This window comes from Vespa crabro, chromosome 3 (assembly GCF_910589235.1).
Source record: "Vespa crabro chromosome 3, iyVesCrab1.2, whole genome shotgun sequence".
Classification (NCBI taxonomy): domain Eukaryota; kingdom Metazoa; phylum Arthropoda; class Insecta; order Hymenoptera; family Vespidae; genus Vespa; species Vespa crabro.
The window spans coordinates 4,753,983-4,771,332 of NC_060957.1; the positions used below are offsets into that span (position 1 = coordinate 4,753,983).

A 17,350-nucleotide genomic window follows, 5' to 3' on the forward strand; every position below is an offset into this window, starting at 1 on the left:
AATTTGCAATTTCAATGGTCATCACGTTTTCGACGTTCGATCAATGTTTATTTATCATTTACACAATTTTCAAACAACCGATAACATTAACGGCTTTTGAATATAAACAAAACTTTTTATTTATCGATCAATAACATAATTCTTGATTTGGATACTCCCACTTCCCCCCACCCTCACTCTTATTCTCTTTTTTTCTTTCTTTTGGTTGAAGTTTTATCACATTGTTTGTATTAGCAAAAAATGTGTTAATTATGATTGTCATGAATATCTTGGTTATAGATATTCCATAATTATGAGATGACAGCAATCGTAAATAAACATTCGATTGGAGATTCCGTATCATTAATACAAAAACAATATTTTTTCAGTCAGACATTTTCTTTTTTTTTCTCAAAAGGGCCATCATTATTCCAACATTTTATGGTAGGAAAACATTGGTAATCGTCTCTTATTATTATACATTGTTTAATGTTTCTTAAAGAATATGTTTTGCTTAAGCTTAATATGTTTCCTGTATAAAAAAAAAATACATTTTATTAGACTATCCAATTCAAAGAAAGGAATTGCTGACATTTGCAATACTCTTCAAAAAGTCAGTGTATGCTCAACAATTATTTACTAAACTTGTTAAAAAAAAAAAGAATAACATTTATGCAACGCAAAGATGAGTTTCCTATGTATGGATACATAAAAACAAAAACGTATAAAAATGTGCTAATAAAACGAAAAATGGTCCTCTCGACACTTATTATTTTTGGCACCTGAGACGGTCGCCACGTCGACCCAACGGCAGAAACCTGGTAATGCTCCGCTTACAAATTTAAGTTATTTAAACATAATTTTACGAATAAATATTGCTTTGAATTATCACACTATCACTGACTATTGCATAGCACGATTTATATTAAGGGCGATAAGAAATAATGCTTAAGTTTTATTAATAAATTATAAGATAAAATTTATTATTCTTAGTTTCTGCACTACTGTCGAAGACTAAGTAATAAAAATACAATAGCTTTTTTCTATTTTATCATCCTTTACATGTAAGAACCTCACGTTTTGGTATACTTGAATGTACTTCTTATTGCCGTATATAATAGAATTGGATTTAAATGGATTTCTTAAACAGTAGTCCTCTAGTAGAATTTCTATGCATACCATTTTAAGGCGCTCTAGTGTAGTGTGATATTTAAAGAAGACAATTTACATATAAGGTAGTTTTGTACAAGCCAGTTATCAGCAATTTTTAAATGAAACTTTTTTACAAAATTCAAAGCAATATACTTTTTCAAATTAAACATAATTTTATTGTTAAATTTATGAATAGGCTGTCTATGTTAAGAAATGATATGTATCATACATCAGCCTCTGAAAATATATGCCACAGTATATTTCTTACTATTAAGTATTTTTATGGATATCGTGTTCAACGACTGAGAGCTTAATAAAACGCGTCCGCCTGATTTTCATTGTTTTGTCATCCATAGACAGCAATTCACATTAACTGTTCGATTTAAAACATTATATGTGCATTATATGTATTCATTGCATATAGTAAATACTGTCTTATTCACAACTTCTTAGTACATTGACTTTTTAGAAATTGTTAATCAGCATACTTCACTGACTCTTACCACCTTCAAAAGTTTCTCAGACATTAACTTTACACTGCCTATAGAACATAACTGCATTCTAACTATCGTCAAACACATTGAAATAATATCGTTCCTTTTCTAGTATAACTTTTCATATTGTTTTATTATTTTTAGCCATGTTATGTGAAGCCCAATTAAGTGAAGTTTTCCATGAGTTGCAAAGTGCCTCATCGAATTTACTTCTAAAGTGTTTTTGAGCTTCACTTTCAGACATTTCTAACACCTATAATTAAAAAATATACAATAAATACCATACTATAAAAGTTTAAATATTTTAAAATATGAAAATATATCGCATATATATACCAATGTATCTCTTAAATAGTTGAGATCTTTTTCTGATGAAAGTTCAGGAAGTCCAGTAGATATCATCATTGCAAATAAGGATAGAATTAAACCACCATGCTGTCTTAAAATTAAAAAAGCTTGTTCACAATGACTTTGAAATCGCTGAAATTCCACAGCTTGCCCTTTCTTTGTCTGTCCTTTATTAATTACATGAACAAAATCATTAGTTAATACAAACGGCACGCGTTCACGTCTAAACCCAAATTTCTCTTTAAAATGTCCGAGGATATGACCAAAATCAACATGAAATAGTTGGCCAGTTTTTTTAACCATAATGTTATCAGAATGTCTATCAGCAATTCCAAGAACATATGTTGCGACACAATACCCAGCACAGCTTAACGTAAATTCTTCAATGGCTTTATTTAAAGCTACTTCTGTATGATTATGATCTTTCAGCCAAGCTAATAATGAACCTCTCCTAAAAAAAATCCATTAAAAAAATAATAGTATGCAAAAATAAATACATCATAGATCAATATCTACAATCGTATGTACCTAAAAGCAGCGGTTGCAGAAAACGTGCCTTTCTCTTTTTGTATATTTGCAATGGTCTCAGCATTTAAAACTACTTCAATCATTCCAACTCTATTTTCTGTAGATATACAACCGTATGGATTCATACGTAAATCCAAACCTTCTCTTTTCCACAACTTGTCCATGATCCTTAACATCTGAAGTGTAAGCATATCTTGTCTCAAATCATCTCCATGTTTAAGTATTAAATAGATATCTTCACCAAATGGATCCGCATTTTCAAAGACAAGCCACAATGGTCGCATTTTACTATCCATAACCCTACACTTTTCAATTCTACAAATAGAACACAAATGTGAAACAAATAGGAATACATTTAATGTAATACGTGAAACTAAGAACGTACGAAAGATATTATAATAAGCTTAATAAAATATTTGCTTTTACAAAGCTTACTTTAGATGTTTCCACCTAAAGCTTGGATCTAATGGATTAAGAACATTAGATAATGCTTCTTGACAATGCGGTTCTTGAATAAAATCTTGGAAGGTTTGAAGTGCTGCTTTACGATCTTTTTTCTGCTTAACTTGTTCTGAAGCACATCTTAACTTATCCAAGCACTCCATTTGTTTAAAAAGTGCTCGCATATGTTGTTGACTACCTCTACAATAAGCTTCAAGTATAAGACCAAAACGAACAGAAACAGAACCAACTTGCATTTCTGACCTGAAATACAAAATGATCGATTAATTTTAGACTGGTTTTTCTTTAAGAACACCAAATACTTCAGTATACGCGTAGGTGTATACATGCAACAATAGAATATCACACACCGAAGATGCCAAAACAAATAATGTCCTATCCTCTGGTTATTAAGAGCACGTCCTAATAGAAATTCAGTTAAATCACATGATAAATAATTTTCATGTTTCAATGCTTGAGCCAATTGTAAAAGGTACAAACTCAAATCCTCATCACTAACATCTAAAAGACAACGTACAGCAAAACTTCTAACATTTTGATCAGCATAGGCATAATCTAATAATTCTAATGCTTTTTCTACTGGCAATGTTGGCCATTGTTGTACTAATGCTGTAGCTTCTGCTACTTCTCTGAAACAAAAAAAAAACAACAATCAGATTGAATTTAATCTTCCATCACTAAAATGTATAAAATTTGTGTAGTGTTACTTGTGATCATTCCATTCTACACATTGCAATAGTTTGGCCAAAACTGTTGGAATTTCATGAAGACAATGATGCCTCAATGCCCACATAGTTTTCTTCTCCTGTTCATGAAGTTCATGGAGTGGATCTCTATCTGCTAAAGATCTTAATTGTTCTAATTGTTGAAATTTATTAATGTCATTGTCTTGATTTGGTTCTTCTTGCATTATTCTTTCATTAGCAGATTCACGTAGTTTTCTTGCATATTCTACCATTTTTTCTGGAGTAGGATAGAGTACAGATTTATCTTTTCCATAGCTGTAAAAAAAATTAATTTAATCTATCTCTTAAAATATTAAAAAAAAAAGTATTAAAGATTTATCTTGTAAATAGTTTGTTTAAACTGCCTAAAAACAAAGCATAAGCATACTTAGGAAATGTCAGCATAAGTGCTGCTGCTCTATCAATATGTGGATTTGATACTACTGTCCCTAAAGGATGAAGTAAATCATCATTCTGCATATCCTCTGCATATGTCCATGTATATAATGTCATTGCTCCAGTCTTTAATTGAGACTTAAAGTCATATATAGTTGTGTTTGCCCAACACAAAGGATTTATAAAGAATTCCTGCTTAGAATCTTTAACCAGTCTTCTACTCTTTAGGCCTTTTGAAGTTTTACTAATTTCATACAAGACAAAACATAAACGTGCCATTCGAGGTATATCCTTAACTTTTATATCAAATCTAAGAGTTTCTTCCCATTCACAACTGCCATCCGAGCTTACTATAGTTTCTTTGGTTTTCTGACTCTCACACAATGACTTCCCGCCATGGAAAAGGCCAGCTTGCAACCCAATCTATGTATACAAATTTGACAGCTTAAAGAATACTGTCAATATAATGAATTGACAATAAAACTGTAAAACTACAATTAATTTCATGGATATTTCTGAAGTCAATTTATAAATAAACTTGTATACCTCTACTGTCCTATGGGCAGCATCACAGTTGAGTCGAGAAATACCATTTACAGTGAACACAAATGGATCATCTATCTTCCAAGCAGAAACATGTTTGCCTTTTTTACGAAGTGTAAGCGTAGAAAAAGAAGGTCTTGTGCGCTGTAGTGCATCTACATCTGGATTCTCAGGACCATTATCCTGATCTAAAGATACACTATCTACATTGAGAGTAATAAGCGTTGGTGTAATGTCTCTTGCTAAACAATCTTGGATATAATTAAACTGTATAAGAGGATATTCTCCAATCAAATATTCTTCTTGACCACATACTTTAAGTATGAAATCATTTGGATGTTCACCTCGTAACATCATCGTATTTGCCCTCTTATTTAAAATAAGTACCAATAGCTCATATGGTGTAGTAGAATGCGAGATTTGAAATGTAAAAGATGTCTAAAAATAATAAGTCATTATTAATATATGTTTTTTTTCTTGAAAAATGAATTTAAATATCGTATTTTACATTTTTACACAATATAATATATTAATAATATAATTGATATAAAACGGATGTGTGTGTGTGTACGTCTATATATATATATATATATATATATATATATATATATATATATATATATATATATATATATATATATATATATACAAGCGTGGATATGTGCATATGTGTATGTGTGTATCCATATATAAATAAGGGTATATATATATATATATATATATATATAGTTCGGTTCATTAACAATAAACAATTTATTTCCTTTACACTTTTATTCTATCTTATATACATTAACAAATAGTTGTATCTCATATATATATATATATATATATATATATATATATATATATATATATATATGTATATATATATATTATATATATATAATATATATATTATTATATATATATTATTATATATATTATTACTTTTTTGTTGTAGAATAAACTTTGATTTTACAATTACATTAATTTATGTCGATATAGTACATCTCAAGTACATGAGAATTCAAATTTCTTCGATTGATTCCCGCCGAATGTATAGAGAAAACATAAACATAACCTCAAAGTGTCTGAGACAATGTCTTCGTGTAATGAAAGTGCATTTATAAGCTCGAAAGATGAATATTTAAACGAGACTTTTGATGGAAGTACAGATTATCGTAAAATACATTTACAAAATGAAAATTATCGTCAAGAATTACACGAACTACATCTAAAACTTATCCATAATGAAGCTATGCAAAGGGAACTTCAAGAAGTTAATGAATCATTGGAACAATTACTAATAAAGGAAAAAGAGAAAGCAGAAAAAAAACTTCTCGATATTCAAGAAAAGTAAATAAACATATATAATTATAAAACATATATAAATTTTTAAATATTTATAGTAATTATGTTTTTTTTAATCTAGAAACCGGGAAACTAAAGAAGCGTATGAAAATCAACTTAGTGACCTAGGAATAATATTAGAAAATAAAGAAAAAGAAAATAAGGAATTATATGATTCATTACATCAATTCAAAGTTAAAACATCACAAGATAATTCATATAAAACCGATGATATTGAAGAAAAGTTAACACCATTAAAAGAGCAGATCCAAGAACTTTTAATCAATTTAGAAGATGAAAAACGAAAAAAAGAGGATGCTGAAGAAACTATTAAAGATATTAAAAATCAAGTTTTTGAACTTCAAGAAATTTTAGAAGTATACTGTTTATTCAAAAAATTATGCACTTAAAATTAAATAAATCAAATATTATAAAAATTAATCTAAATAATTATTTTATATAGGTAACTAAAAATAATTTGAAAGAAAAAAATGAAGTATTAGAAAGTATTCGTGAAGAATTAGTTATTTGTCGTTCAGAGATAGAAACATTGAAAATTGTTCCTGCTAGTGAATCGTGCAAAGGTAATTTTTAAAATTAATTATTACATATAAAAGGAAATATTAAAGAAGATAATAAACATTGTAATACTATTATAGGTAATTCTTTGTTTGCTGAAGTTGAGGATCGACGTCAACTTGCGGTAAATAAAGTAACTATTTTAAAAAAGAAATATGATGAACTAAAACAAGCATATGATATAAAAGCTGAAGAAGTTAAAACTCTTAAAATAGAGAAAGCATCTATATTAAGAAAATGGGATGAATATGTAAATATATTTTCAGAAGATAATGAATTAATAAATAAATATAAAAACAGAATTCGAGATTTGGAAAAAAAATTATTAGAAGTTCAACAAACTAATACCGAAACGAAAACAATTGATAACTCCTTTAGGTAAGCATGTTCTTTATAATACATTCTTTTGTTTTCTTATAAAATAAAGTACTGTGTTTGTATAAAACAAAATTATATTTACTTCAGCTATTTGGAGTCATTACTAGCAGAGAAAAAAAAAGAAATACAGGAGTTACATCAGAGGATTGAACGTGATTCTGTTGATATGTTACTTCAAACTGAAATAAAACATAAAATAGCTAAACAACTTCAATACTGGCAATATAAAGCAATGTATATGGAAGTAAGTTCTTTTATTAAATATAAAACTAGTTTATATAATTACTGTAATGTTACTTTGCAGGCACAATTATCAGCAATTAAAAGTCAGTTAGAATTGGAAAATGCAATTTCATCAGATTATAAATTATTTTTTGAAGCAATAGAACAACACAGAACTATTTATAAAGATTTTCCTGATAAAGAAGAAATAATATTAGAAAGTGATATAAAAAATATTGAAAAAGTTACATCAGAATTAACAACATTAAAAAATACATTACCAATTAATTACCTTAAGTCTAAGAACATGCTACAAACAACTAGTAATATAGATACCGTATATAAATCAGATCTATTAATAAATAAATCATATAAAGCAGATATTGATAAAAATTGTCTTGATCATGACAATAATAGCAAATCCAAATTTGAAGATACAAAATTGGAAGGAAACGCGAACATAGTACAATGCAAAATAATAGAGAACAATACAGTACTAGATCTTAAAGCAACTCATATTGAAACAACAGATTTAAATTTAATTGGAGAAGTACAAAAACCGCAGAAAATTGTACAGTTTGCTGAAGATACAAAAAATTCATTAAGTGACAATTCCATAATAAAAAAGAAGCAAAATGAAGAAAAAAAGAAAATTAGAAAACAATACAAAACTATATATATTTCATCTGAATCATCTAAATAAAAGACAAAAGATATTGTGACAATGAATGGAAAATTGTAAATGTATATGCAATTCTGCTTTATAATTGTATTTTTATATGTAAAACTACCATTGTTAATTTTTATAACTTTCTACTTAATGCTTATTTTTATAATATAAAAATATATAAATATTACATACCTCTGTATTCCTGAATTTGGTAACAAGAACAAGATTTCCATCCTTTAGCCGACATTCAATATTTTTAGGTATCGCAGAACTTGGAGCTAACCTTAATGGATACTGATATTGTACTTTCTCCACCCATGATTTTTTTTGTCTAGCAACAGCTACTTCATCACCCAATACTCGCATTTTCCATCTGAAGTCATTGACTTCAGAATTTTTTAAGGCAGCAAATTCATGTAATCCTTTTCCAATTATATGACCTATTTGGGCATCTAAATTCCTATCATTTTTTATACCTTCTCGTTCAATAACTTTTAGTACAGAACAAAATGGTTTTATATCACAAAGACGTCTTGTTTCATCTCGTAGTTCTTCTGCCTCTGCATTTGAGTTGATGTATGAAAATACATATGATTGCGCATCTTTCAATATTCCATGAAGAGGATATTTGCTTGCCTCGTCCCAAAGATCCTATAATACTCATATTCTATTATTTGTGAACACACATTTAATTGAGAAAAAAAAAGAAAAAAATATATATATATATATAATTATATAACATTTTTACTCAGACAATTTGATAACTATGAAAGAATTTTAAGAATATTAAAAAAAAATACTTGCTTCTTTAATTTCAGCCAATGTAGCATTACGATTTGTATCAAGTGGGACTACCACACCGTTGGGCATCAAACATGTTAACTCTACGACTTCTGTTGGTGTTTTTGCCCAAAAATCGTAAGTATATGTGCTTGGTATATGCACCATGATGAAAAATGTATTAGTGCATTAGGCACAAAACAAGGCTATGTATTATTCAGGCACTAGAATAGCAACAGTGTCGAACTCAAAACTGGCAGTTATCAAATACATCTCCTGTCTGGTTTACATAATTTCATAAGTTCTATGTCAAGCAAATTATCTCCCCTCATTGTAGTGGAGGAAATATATACAATATTGTCTTAAAATCATTTAATATTTATTTTGATGTAAACACACATTTGTCAGTTTTATCACTTTCCTATAAAAGCAGTACATACAACCTATGGTGTTACAAAGTGTACCACACTGTCACTTCAATTCGAGATCCAAAACAATATTACGTCTTCGTGATTTTTACAAATTAAATAACAAAATATTTTATCCTTTACTTTTTTCTTCCTTAATGAGTTTTGTTCTATCAATAATTTATGATTTGTATTCGCATACATGCAATCATATTTCTTGCAAATAACAACACAAGTCATCCATTATTTGTTGCGTTGAGTGAGCAAGCCAAAGTAAGCACAATTTACAGATAATTTAACGACAGAAGGGTAAAACTTTGGTTGTACATTCATGTAACTAAATAAACCACACATCTATCGTTTCATGAAAATTAAAGTTATCAACTCGTTGATTGGAGTAATGTAATTGTATATAGTATCCTCTAAAATTATAATATTAATTTAGATATCCAAAATAAATTATAAATAAATACTATATGAATGGTTATGAAGTAAATTCGTAAAATTATATTATGTAAATTCAAATACAGTAATATGTTATTAATCTTGGCATACATTATTATCGAGTGTCATAATTGGGAGATTATCAATTTGTCAAAATTATTCAGGTGAAAATTGTTTTGCTTTTTACGAAACTTAATCATTTAATTTTGAATGATCATAAAAAATAAAAGAATTTAAAGTTTTAGAAACATATCTCACTTATGAACAATAAACGTTATCTCTTTATAAGAATCGCCATCATATGGGTCAACATGTCGCTGTAATAAAAATCCACCCACAGGTTCAAAAGTCGAATTTCTGATGCAACACTCTGGAAGAAGTCTTGAATACGTTGGATGGACGAGTGTCGATTGAAGATATTCGTAAAATTAGCTATTTAACGTCATTAGAAAATATTGAAATTTCTGTAAAATCTTCAACGGTTTAATTTCACATACAAAATGACAGAAGAAGATTCGGTATGTCGTCCTACAAGACTATATAGAAGCAACATATTTTAATATGAATGAAGAGAGTAAAATCATGGTTCTGTTAATACATCTTATATATTTTCGTTAATATTTCATATAATGAAAAAAAATATAGTAATCTTTTTGACATTTAAAAGAATTTCATAAAGATTAGTGTCTCAAAAGCAAGAACTCGTGCCCATTGAGAGAAACCCAACCTCAAAAGCATGTGGATACTTCGCCATCATAAAAATTTTCGTCACGAGCTTATACTCATAATGTATAATAAATAGAATTCACATTACTTCTAGATAAATGCTCTCATTAAAATCACTGTTTATTTTTGGAATATCGATTTACATAAAAAGTTTGCTTGTAATAAAGTATTTAATCAATCTAATTATAATGTCCAGATGTTAATTCAATATTACTCTAATTTTATAAAATACAATCAACTTTCTTCAATTCCATAAAATTAAAATATTGTGCTATATTTATTCTGTAATTAAACAATTGAATAAAATAACCCAAGAGATATGATTTTAATAATTGTATATTTTTATAGATTTTTGATCCCAGCTTAAAGAAAAAGAAAAAGAAAAAGAGGGGTGTATTTGACATTGATGGTGAATTCAATGAAGCAGGTAGCACTGGTGATGCTAATGAAATGACAGGTGACAAGGAAAATCAAGAACCAGAACCTCTTATGGCTGAGGATGATGAAACTTTGGATCTGGAAAATTTTGGAAAGAAAAAGAAAAAAAAGAAAAAGGCATTTAATTTAAATGACTTAGATGCTGCTTTACCAGATGCAAAAAAAGAAGTAAATATCATTAAAAATAATAATGTTAATCTCATTTGTACATCATAATGTATTTTGTATCTTAAAAAAAATGTAGTTAATTATAATAATATTTCATAAATGTATATGTTTAAAGGATGTTATGGAGCCACCAGTGGAAGAAACTGCTGTAGATGATAATTTAGATTTAGATATGGATTTTTCAAAAACAAAAAAGAAGAAGAAGAAGAAGAAGGATCTAGATGAATTAGTGGCAGAAGAAGAGCGTAAAGAAATTGAAGACAAAGAAAATGGTAAATATAATATAATATAGATTCATCTGTTTATGTTTCAGTTGGTTTATCTTATTTATTATTTGTTAACATGCTGCACTGAATCTGAGCGAAGTGCAGAGTATGGTAAGGAAAAGAGGGATTCTTTATATATCAGATTCATGTAATATAGTAAAAATATTTAGTTTTATAAATCCTATCATTTGAAATATGTTTTCTCTTCGAAATCTATTTCTAAGAAATATATTTATTCTTTAGTGGAGGAAACAAGTTTGTGGGTAGGATCAGATAGAGATTATACGTATGATGAATTACTTGTAAGAGTATTCAACATCATGCGAGAAAAGAATCCTGATATGGTTGCTGGTAAGAAGCAGAAATTTGTTATGCGTCCTCCACAGGTTGTACGTATAGGTACAAAGAAAACATCCTTTGCTAATTTTACAGAGGTAATATCTTGTTATAAATGTAATATTGTATAATATTTTAACAAAGACATTTTTTGATATGTTTACAAAATTCCTTTATAGATATGTAAAACATTACATAGACAACCAAAACATTTACTTGATTTCTTATTGGCTGAATTGGGTACAAGTGGCTCTGTAGATGGAAACAGTCAACTTATTATTAAAGGACGTTTCCAACAAAAACAAATTGAGAATGTGCTTAGGAGATATATCAAGGAATATGTTACCTGTCACACATGTCGTTCACCAGACACTATTCTTCAAAAAGATACTCGACTATTTTTCTTACAATGTGAAACTTGTGGGTCTAGGTGCTCTGTAGCCAGTATAAAATCTGGATTTCAAGTAAGAAACTTTTATATGCATATTTAATATAACAAATACGTTGTAATATTATATTTTACTATAATGTATTGTATTGTATATTCTAGGCTGTCACAGGAAAACGTGCTGCTATTCGAGCAAAAACTGCCTAAACAATTTCTCATTTTTTCCATGGATATCATAAATTCTTTTTTAAAATCTATCTCAGCTTGCTTATATCGAAAAATCATACTTCTTTAATTTATTACATCAGTACATAAAACAAAACTGAAAGTATTACATACATCAACAAAATATCTGTCTATTTTGAGTTTGTATTACCATATTAAAAGTTGAATGTACATACATGGTAATACCTAGAAAACTTTTTTCTCTATTCTGATACATTATTTTTCCTGTTGAAGTCAGCAGATGAGTAATGTGCATTGCATCCTACAAAGTTCACATTAAGTCATTAAAAAAATCATCTTTTACTGGAACATGTAGTTCAGCTAGCGCATTACTTATCCATGTCACTAATATTTTAATGCAATATCTTTTAAAGAACAAATTGTTCAGGTATAAAATAGTATATAGTACCAATTGTTAAAAATGCTTAAACAATTAATAATTTCTTATATTATTTTATTAACACAAAATTTATAATATTAGATTGAATGCCACCAGTGTTTCATATATACAAATACAGAAAAGAATGAAGAATTTATTATTGTTCCATTGTTTTTAAACAATAATGATCATATAAGTAATGCATAATATGTCAAGCTTCTTTCAGATTTTACTGATGAAGTCATTTCCTAGGTAATAATTTATTCAAATAATGTATTTACTAGGTAATAAATTTATTTGGAAGGATTTTGTTATATTCTTTATGATCACGAATTAATCATGAAAAAAGGTATCGTTATAATTTGTAATAAAATAAAAATTATAAATATAAATAAGAAAGATATTGTTATAATTAGTTAAACTTGATCTACCATTATGTTTACCACGTAAATTATTATGAATGGAAAAGTGCATTATTATTTTTTAGTAATAATAAATACAAGTGTATAACAAATTATTAAAATAGTATATTAAAAATAGTGTTTTTTTAATATTTCATATACAAGTGAATTTCATTAAGGTATTGAATTATACAATGTAACTCTCAAATTAAATATAATTTTTTCAAAGTATCTAGTTGTTAGTATAAAAGTGATATAACATACAACTTCTATTTGTAATTTTTTTTTTAATTCAATGATTTAATCAAAATGAATAATTCATAATATACAATATAACAATAATTTTGGCATAAAATAATATTTACAAAATTAATATATTGTAGTTATTTCATGATGTACCTTCCTACATACATCTAACATGTAAATAAAAAATTAAATTTTTATTTAATTAAATAACAAAAAATTATTGCGAATATTGAGCTGCTACAAGTTCCACAATTTGTTTGGTATCGTATCCTATTAACCACAAAAAATTTAAATAAGTTTTAAGTAACCATTGAGCGAAACTGTATAACCTGTAAAAAATTATAAATAAATTTAAATAATACTAATAATATCTACCAATTTTAGAAACGAACTTACCATAAATATGTTTCAAATTTTGCCTTGTACATTGTCCCCTTAATATATTTACTAACTGATAGATTTGTAACTTTATATTTTCCACGTACAGCAATCTGTGCCATTATCCTATATCGATCTACCATACTTCCATGATCTTGTATGATAGCACGTATAGTATTTAAATTCCTTAAATAAAAAAAGTATATAGTTATTTTTATCAGTGCCTTGATTTTTCATGTTGGCGAAATTACGTACAATATTTACCTAATAATCAACATCATAGTTTTGGGCATTGTTCTTAATGTTGCTGTAATTCTATCAAAATGCTCTTGTGCTTGTTGAATCATATGTTCTTTCAATCTTTTTCCTTTTTCAGTTGTTAAAAACGAAGATAATGAATATGGTGCTTGAGTTAATATTTCAGCTAGAAGAATGGGATCTAGAAATATACTATATTTACATATAAGGCAATGAACTTTTATAAAGATTGGCTACAAAATTTTAATAACATTCTCCATACCCTCCACATTCAATTCTTTACCATATACATTCAAAGCATGAGTATTTTTCAAAATCATAGATTCCCAGAAATTACATAAGCTAATTCTTGTTTTCTCTGGCAAATATTCATATAATCCATGATCTAATAGAACTATTTGCGCTTTATTGTCCTGTCCCTTCCTAATAAAAACTATAGATAACACATTATTTTGTTACAAGAATCTATTTTATATTTTTAAAAATCTATTGATATCTAAAAGTTATAATAAATTAAGAAACATTACTATTGCCAGGATGAGGGTCACCATGAACAAATCCTGTATGAAAAATTTGTTCTGCCATTAAAGTAATTAGTTTTGTGTCTATATCATACATGTTTAGTCCTTTATTTTTTAATTCTTTGACATTATTTATCTTAATGCCATCGATCCATTCAGTTGTAAGGATTCTCTAAAATAAAAATATTTACAAAGTAAGATAATTTACAATAAGGATTTAAAAACATTAATTAATTCTTCATTTTTATAGTAAACTTATTAACCTTTGTACTGAGATCCCAATAAACTTTAGGTATATGTACATAGTCATGCTGTTTTAGATCTTTTGCACATTTCTCTGAATTTTTTCCTTCTATTTCAAAATCTAATTCTTGTGATAAAGTTTCAAAAAGCTCCTAAAATCAATTTTAAAACAATTCGTAAAAAGAATAAAGAAAAAAATATGTGTATACCATATTTACTTACATCCACTACCCAGTGTAAATTAAATTTTGGATGCATAATTGTAATGATTTTTAACAAATAATTTAATGTTCTCATGTCAGAATAAAATCTATCTTTAAGATCAATATATTGTACTTTAACAGCTACAGATTTACCGTCTATAGTTTCTGCTTTATAAACCTAAATTTGTTTATCATATTAAGTTATAGATTCAATTAGTAAATATAAGCATTCATTTAAAAATGAATTTATTTTTCTATTTGTATACCTGGGCTAAACTAGCAGCTGCAATAGGATGCTCATCAATTTTATGAAATACTTCCTTAGGTCTTTTTCCAAATTCTTGTAGAAATATTTCTTGTAATTCATTTTCATCACGCGTTAAACATTTATCCTTAATAAAAGAAATGGTTGCAAATATTTTTATCAATAAAATGTTATAATAACCAATGATAAAATTTGCTACATATTATGGATACCTGTAAAATTTCTAAAGAATTAACATACTCTTTAGGAAGGATATGATTAACAGCTGCCAAGCCTTGTCCGAGTTTTATATATATTCCTCCATTTTGCAAACAACCTTGTACAATACGATGTGCTGATCGCTGATGAATTTCAGATTCTGTATATCCCATTAATGGAGCTACCCAATAATCTAAAGATACTGTTAATCCTATTATAAGTGATCTTCCAAATCTAGTTAGACTCGCAATTTTAGATTGTAATGATCTCCTTTTATTTGGATGAAAAAGCGTATAACTAGTGCCTAGTAACAGCAATCCTACAACGCTTTAATGTTATTCCCAGTTTCATAAACAATAGTTAATTTACATACCTGTACTAGTATATTTAATTACTTTTTTCTTTGATGAATAATTTGCTTGTTTTGTAATACTTAATAAGTTGTAACGTAACATTTGTTACAATAGTTTTTTTTAATTATTTATACATAAAATAGACAAAAGCCAATATGTATATATGAAGTTTGACTTTTTTCAAGAACATATGAAAGCTGTAATCTTTGAAAAGAGGTTATAAAAGTTAATATGATAAGTTCTTTATAATTCTTTCTTATAGTACTTTATTTCTATGAACTAATTTATAAAACTACAAATGACGAAAAGAACAATGTATTAATATTGTACCTTTCGTTGTATACATCTATAAATATACATGTATATGTATCTACGCAGCACCGTGATCACGTGTTATGACATATATATATACTCCTAAGAGTATACGCTGATTACATATACAATATACTTTTTATATGTTCCGTACTTTATGCAGAACATTTTGCGTGCTCGAACCACAGAAGTTAAATCTAGATAGAAATATGTTAAGATTTCGTGAATTATTTCCAAAAAAATCATGTTCCATTATAGGAATGATACATGTTGGTGCATTACCTGGTATAAGATCTTTTTTTCTTTTATTTGATATTTTTTATACAAAAATAGAACTTGGAATGTTAAAAATATAATTTAAATATATTTTATAGGTACTCCTAAATATAATGGAAATATGAAAGAAATAATAAAAAATGCATTGAGGGAAGCAATGATTTATAAAGATTGTCAAGTGGTAAATTGTTAATAATAACGTTAAATCTTTTGTCTTATGTAATTATTTTTTTTATTGTACTATGTTTAGGATGGTATTATTGTAGAAAACATGCATGATATTCCATATGTTAAATCTAAAGACATATCATCTGAAATTACAGCCATGATGACAAGAATTTGTATTGAAATAAGGAAATTAATGCCTGAAAGCATAGCTTGTGGCACACAGGTATGAATTAGACAGGTATATAATTTTATATAAATTATAATTTTTATTTTTTTATTGATTATACAGATTTTAGCAGGTTGTAATAAAGAAGCATTAGCTGTTGCAAAAGCTGCTGATTTTAATTTTATCAGAAGCGAAGGTTACATTTTTTCACATGTTGCTGATGAAGGTTTTATGGATGGTTGTTCAGGAAATCTTCTTCGTTATAGGAAATATATTGACGCAAATAATATTCTTATTTTTGCAGATATCAAAAAGAAACATAGGTAAAAATTAACTATATATAATTTAATTAGTTTGTTGTTACGTTTTTTATTTTTTCAACCATGCAGTTCACATGCAATAACATCAGATATCAACATATCAGAAACAGTCAAAGCTGCAGAATTCTTTTTAGTCGATGGAGTTATATTAACAGGTTGTGCAACTGGGGATCCTGCAGATGTACAAGAATTGAATGGTACTGTTTCAATATTTTTAATTAAAATATGATTATATGTATTACTTACATAGAAGATAAAATTAATAATGTACAGAAGTTAAAAAAGTGGCAAAAGGACCTGTTCTTGTTGGATCTGGAGTTTCTATTGATAACATAGATCGTTATATGTCTTCAGACGCGGTAATAATCGGAACAAATTTTAAGATAAATGGAAACTGGGAAAATGCAGTTGCTAAAGAAAAAGTTGATGACTTCATGAGAAAATTAGAAAAGATACAAAGGCAAAAGTATTAACACAAATTGTTAATTAATGTCTTTAATTTATATTAATTAATTCGTACTATACAATTTTATACAAATAATATTAATTTAAAAATATAAAATCATAAAAGATTTTCGTATGTTTCCTAAATCCTATTAACAAAGTAAAATCGATAAATACATTACACGCTTTACCAATTTCAATCGAACAGTAGGATAAGATTAAAAATTATTTGTACA

General features: G+C 27.3%; 5 protein-coding genes across 9 annotated transcripts; 3 read left to right on the forward strand and 2 right to left on the reverse strand.

Moving 5' to 3' along the window:
• Window positions 1-2: 2 nt before the first annotated feature.
• Window positions 3-9,298, reverse strand: LOC124423208 (phosphatidylinositol 4,5-bisphosphate 3-kinase catalytic subunit delta isoform). 2 transcript variants are annotated; one of them, XR_006942028.1, is made up of 11 exons: window positions 8,610-9,298; window positions 7,998-8,456; window positions 4,631-5,065; window positions 4,077-4,507; window positions 3,671-3,964; window positions 3,314-3,592; window positions 2,937-3,206; window positions 2,502-2,816; window positions 1,962-2,424; window positions 1,635-1,878; window positions 3-511 (listed from the first exon to the last, which is right to left on the reverse strand). XR_006942028.1 is itself a non-coding variant. In XM_046960729.1 (10 exons), exons 1-10 carry the CDS (start codon window positions 8,751-8,753, stop codon window positions 1,747-1,749), a joined length of 3,222 nt encoding a protein of 1,073 aa, XP_046816685.1. In that variant the 5' UTR covers window positions 8,754-9,298; the 3' UTR covers window positions 3-1,746. The 2 variants fall into 2 exon arrangements, 1 of the variants encoding a protein (XP_046816685.1); XM_046960729.1 differs by having other exon boundaries at window positions 3-1,878.
• LOC124423212 (spindle pole body component 110-like) lies at window positions 5,561-7,987 on the forward strand. Its single transcript, XM_046960738.1, has 6 exons — window positions 5,561-5,962; window positions 6,039-6,333; window positions 6,420-6,540; window positions 6,616-6,913; window positions 7,001-7,157; window positions 7,218-7,987. Exons 1-6 carry the CDS (start codon window positions 5,706-5,708, stop codon window positions 7,836-7,838), a joined length of 1,749 nt encoding a protein of 582 aa, XP_046816694.1. The 5' UTR covers window positions 5,561-5,705; the 3' UTR covers window positions 7,839-7,987.
• A 477-nt stretch (window positions 9,299-9,775) lies between the features above and the next one.
• LOC124423215 (eukaryotic translation initiation factor 2 subunit 2) lies at window positions 9,776-12,668 on the forward strand. 2 transcript variants are annotated; one of them, XM_046960746.1, is made up of 7 exons: window positions 9,776-9,954; window positions 10,511-10,768; window positions 10,884-11,040; window positions 11,113-11,145; window positions 11,278-11,468; window positions 11,550-11,834; window positions 11,921-12,668. In XM_046960746.1, the coding sequence occupies exons 1-7, from the start codon at window positions 9,937-9,939 to the stop codon at window positions 11,963-11,965; spliced, it is 987 nt and encodes a 328-aa protein (XP_046816702.1). In that variant the 5' UTR covers window positions 9,776-9,936; the 3' UTR covers window positions 11,966-12,668. The 2 variants fall into 2 exon arrangements, with proteins under 2 accessions (XP_046816702.1, XP_046816703.1); XM_046960747.1 differs by lacking the exon at window positions 11,113-11,145 and having other exon boundaries at window positions 9,778-9,954.
• Window positions 12,669-13,042: 374 nt separating this feature from the next.
• LOC124423213 (uncharacterized aarF domain-containing protein kinase 5) lies at window positions 13,043-15,612 on the reverse strand. 2 transcript variants are annotated; one of them, XM_046960740.1, is made up of 10 exons: window positions 15,471-15,612; window positions 15,090-15,394; window positions 14,879-15,004; window positions 14,632-14,790; window positions 14,430-14,561; window positions 14,173-14,338; window positions 13,908-14,078; window positions 13,652-13,826; window positions 13,406-13,573; window positions 13,043-13,338 (listed from the first exon to the last, which is right to left on the reverse strand). In XM_046960740.1, exons 2-10 carry the CDS (start codon window positions 15,246-15,248, stop codon window positions 13,227-13,229), a joined length of 1,368 nt encoding a protein of 455 aa, XP_046816696.1. In that variant the 5' UTR covers window positions 15,249-15,394; window positions 15,471-15,612; the 3' UTR covers window positions 13,043-13,226. The 2 variants fall into 2 exon arrangements, with proteins under 2 accessions (XP_046816696.1, XP_046816695.1); XM_046960739.1 differs by having other exon boundaries at window positions 15,449-15,590.
• A 271-nt stretch (window positions 15,613-15,883) lies between these two features.
• On the forward strand, window positions 15,884-17,243 carry LOC124423216 (uncharacterized protein F13E9.13, mitochondrial). 2 transcript variants are annotated; one of them, XM_046960748.1, is made up of 6 exons: window positions 15,884-16,025; window positions 16,115-16,197; window positions 16,267-16,407; window positions 16,474-16,673; window positions 16,740-16,867; window positions 16,944-17,243. In XM_046960748.1, exons 1-6 carry the CDS (start codon window positions 15,884-15,886, stop codon window positions 17,141-17,143), a joined length of 894 nt encoding a protein of 297 aa, XP_046816704.1. In that variant the 3' UTR covers window positions 17,144-17,243. The 2 variants fall into 2 exon arrangements, with proteins under 2 accessions (XP_046816704.1, XP_046816705.1); XM_046960749.1 differs by having other exon boundaries at window positions 17,025-17,243.
• The last annotated feature ends 107 nt before the right edge of the window (window positions 17,244-17,350 follow it).

What these genes read in the sequence shown, in the direction of transcription:
- LOC124423208 (XM_046960729.1), bottom strand. Translation starts at nt 8,753, where the DNA reads ATGGTGCATATACCAAGCACATATACTTACGATTTTTGGGCAAAAACA. An exon ending in CATTGGCTGAAATTAAAGAA is followed by an intron (nt 8,457 to 8,609) that starts GCAAGTATTTTT and finishes TGAGTATTATAG; the next exon opens with GATCTTTGGGACGAGGCAAG. An exon ending in TTTAGGTGGAAACATCTAAA is followed by an intron (nt 2,817 to 2,936) that starts GTAAGCTTTGTA and finishes TTCTATTTGTAG; the next exon opens with AATTGAAAAGTGTAGGGTTA.
- LOC124423216 (XM_046960748.1), top strand. Translation starts at nt 15,884, where the DNA reads ATGTTCCGTACTTTATGCAGAACATTTTGCGTGCTCGAACCACAGAAG. An exon ending in GCATAGCTTGTGGCACACAG is followed by an intron (nt 16,408 to 16,473) that starts GTATGAATTAGA and finishes TTGATTATACAG; the next exon opens with ATTTTAGCAGGTTGTAATAA. An exon ending in AGATGTACAAGAATTGAATG is followed by an intron (nt 16,868 to 16,943) that starts GTACTGTTTCAA and finishes AATAATGTACAG; the next exon opens with AAGTTAAAAAAGTGGCAAAA.
- LOC124423213 (XM_046960739.1), bottom strand. Translation starts at nt 15,530, where the DNA reads ATGTTACGTTACAACTTATTAAGTATTACAAAACAAGCAAATTATTCA. An exon ending in ATTTACACTGGGTAGTGGAT is followed by an intron (nt 14,562 to 14,631) that starts GTAAGTAAATAT and finishes AATTGATTTTAG; the next exon opens with GAGCTTTTTGAAACTTTATC. An exon ending in ATTGGGATCTCAGTACAAAG is followed by an intron (nt 14,339 to 14,429) that starts GTTAATAAGTTT and finishes TTTTTATTTTAG; the next exon opens with AGAATCCTTACAACTGAATG.
- LOC124423212 (XM_046960738.1), top strand. Translation starts at nt 5,706, where the DNA reads ATGTCTTCGTGTAATGAAAGTGCATTTATAAGCTCGAAAGATGAATAT. An exon ending in TGCTAGTGAATCGTGCAAAG is followed by an intron (nt 6,541 to 6,615) that starts GTAATTTTTAAA and finishes ATACTATTATAG; the next exon opens with GTAATTCTTTGTTTGCTGAA. An exon ending in ACAATTGATAACTCCTTTAG is followed by an intron (nt 6,914 to 7,000) that starts GTAAGCATGTTC and finishes TATTTACTTCAG; the next exon opens with CTATTTGGAGTCATTACTAG.
- LOC124423215 (XM_046960746.1), top strand. An exon ending in CCTTTGCTAATTTTACAGAG is followed by an intron (nt 11,469 to 11,549) that starts GTAATATCTTGT and finishes ATTCCTTTATAG; the next exon opens with ATATGTAAAACATTACATAG. An exon ending in GTATAAAATCTGGATTTCAA is followed by an intron (nt 11,835 to 11,920) that starts GTAAGAAACTTT and finishes TGTATATTCTAG; the next exon opens with GCTGTCACAGGAAAACGTGC.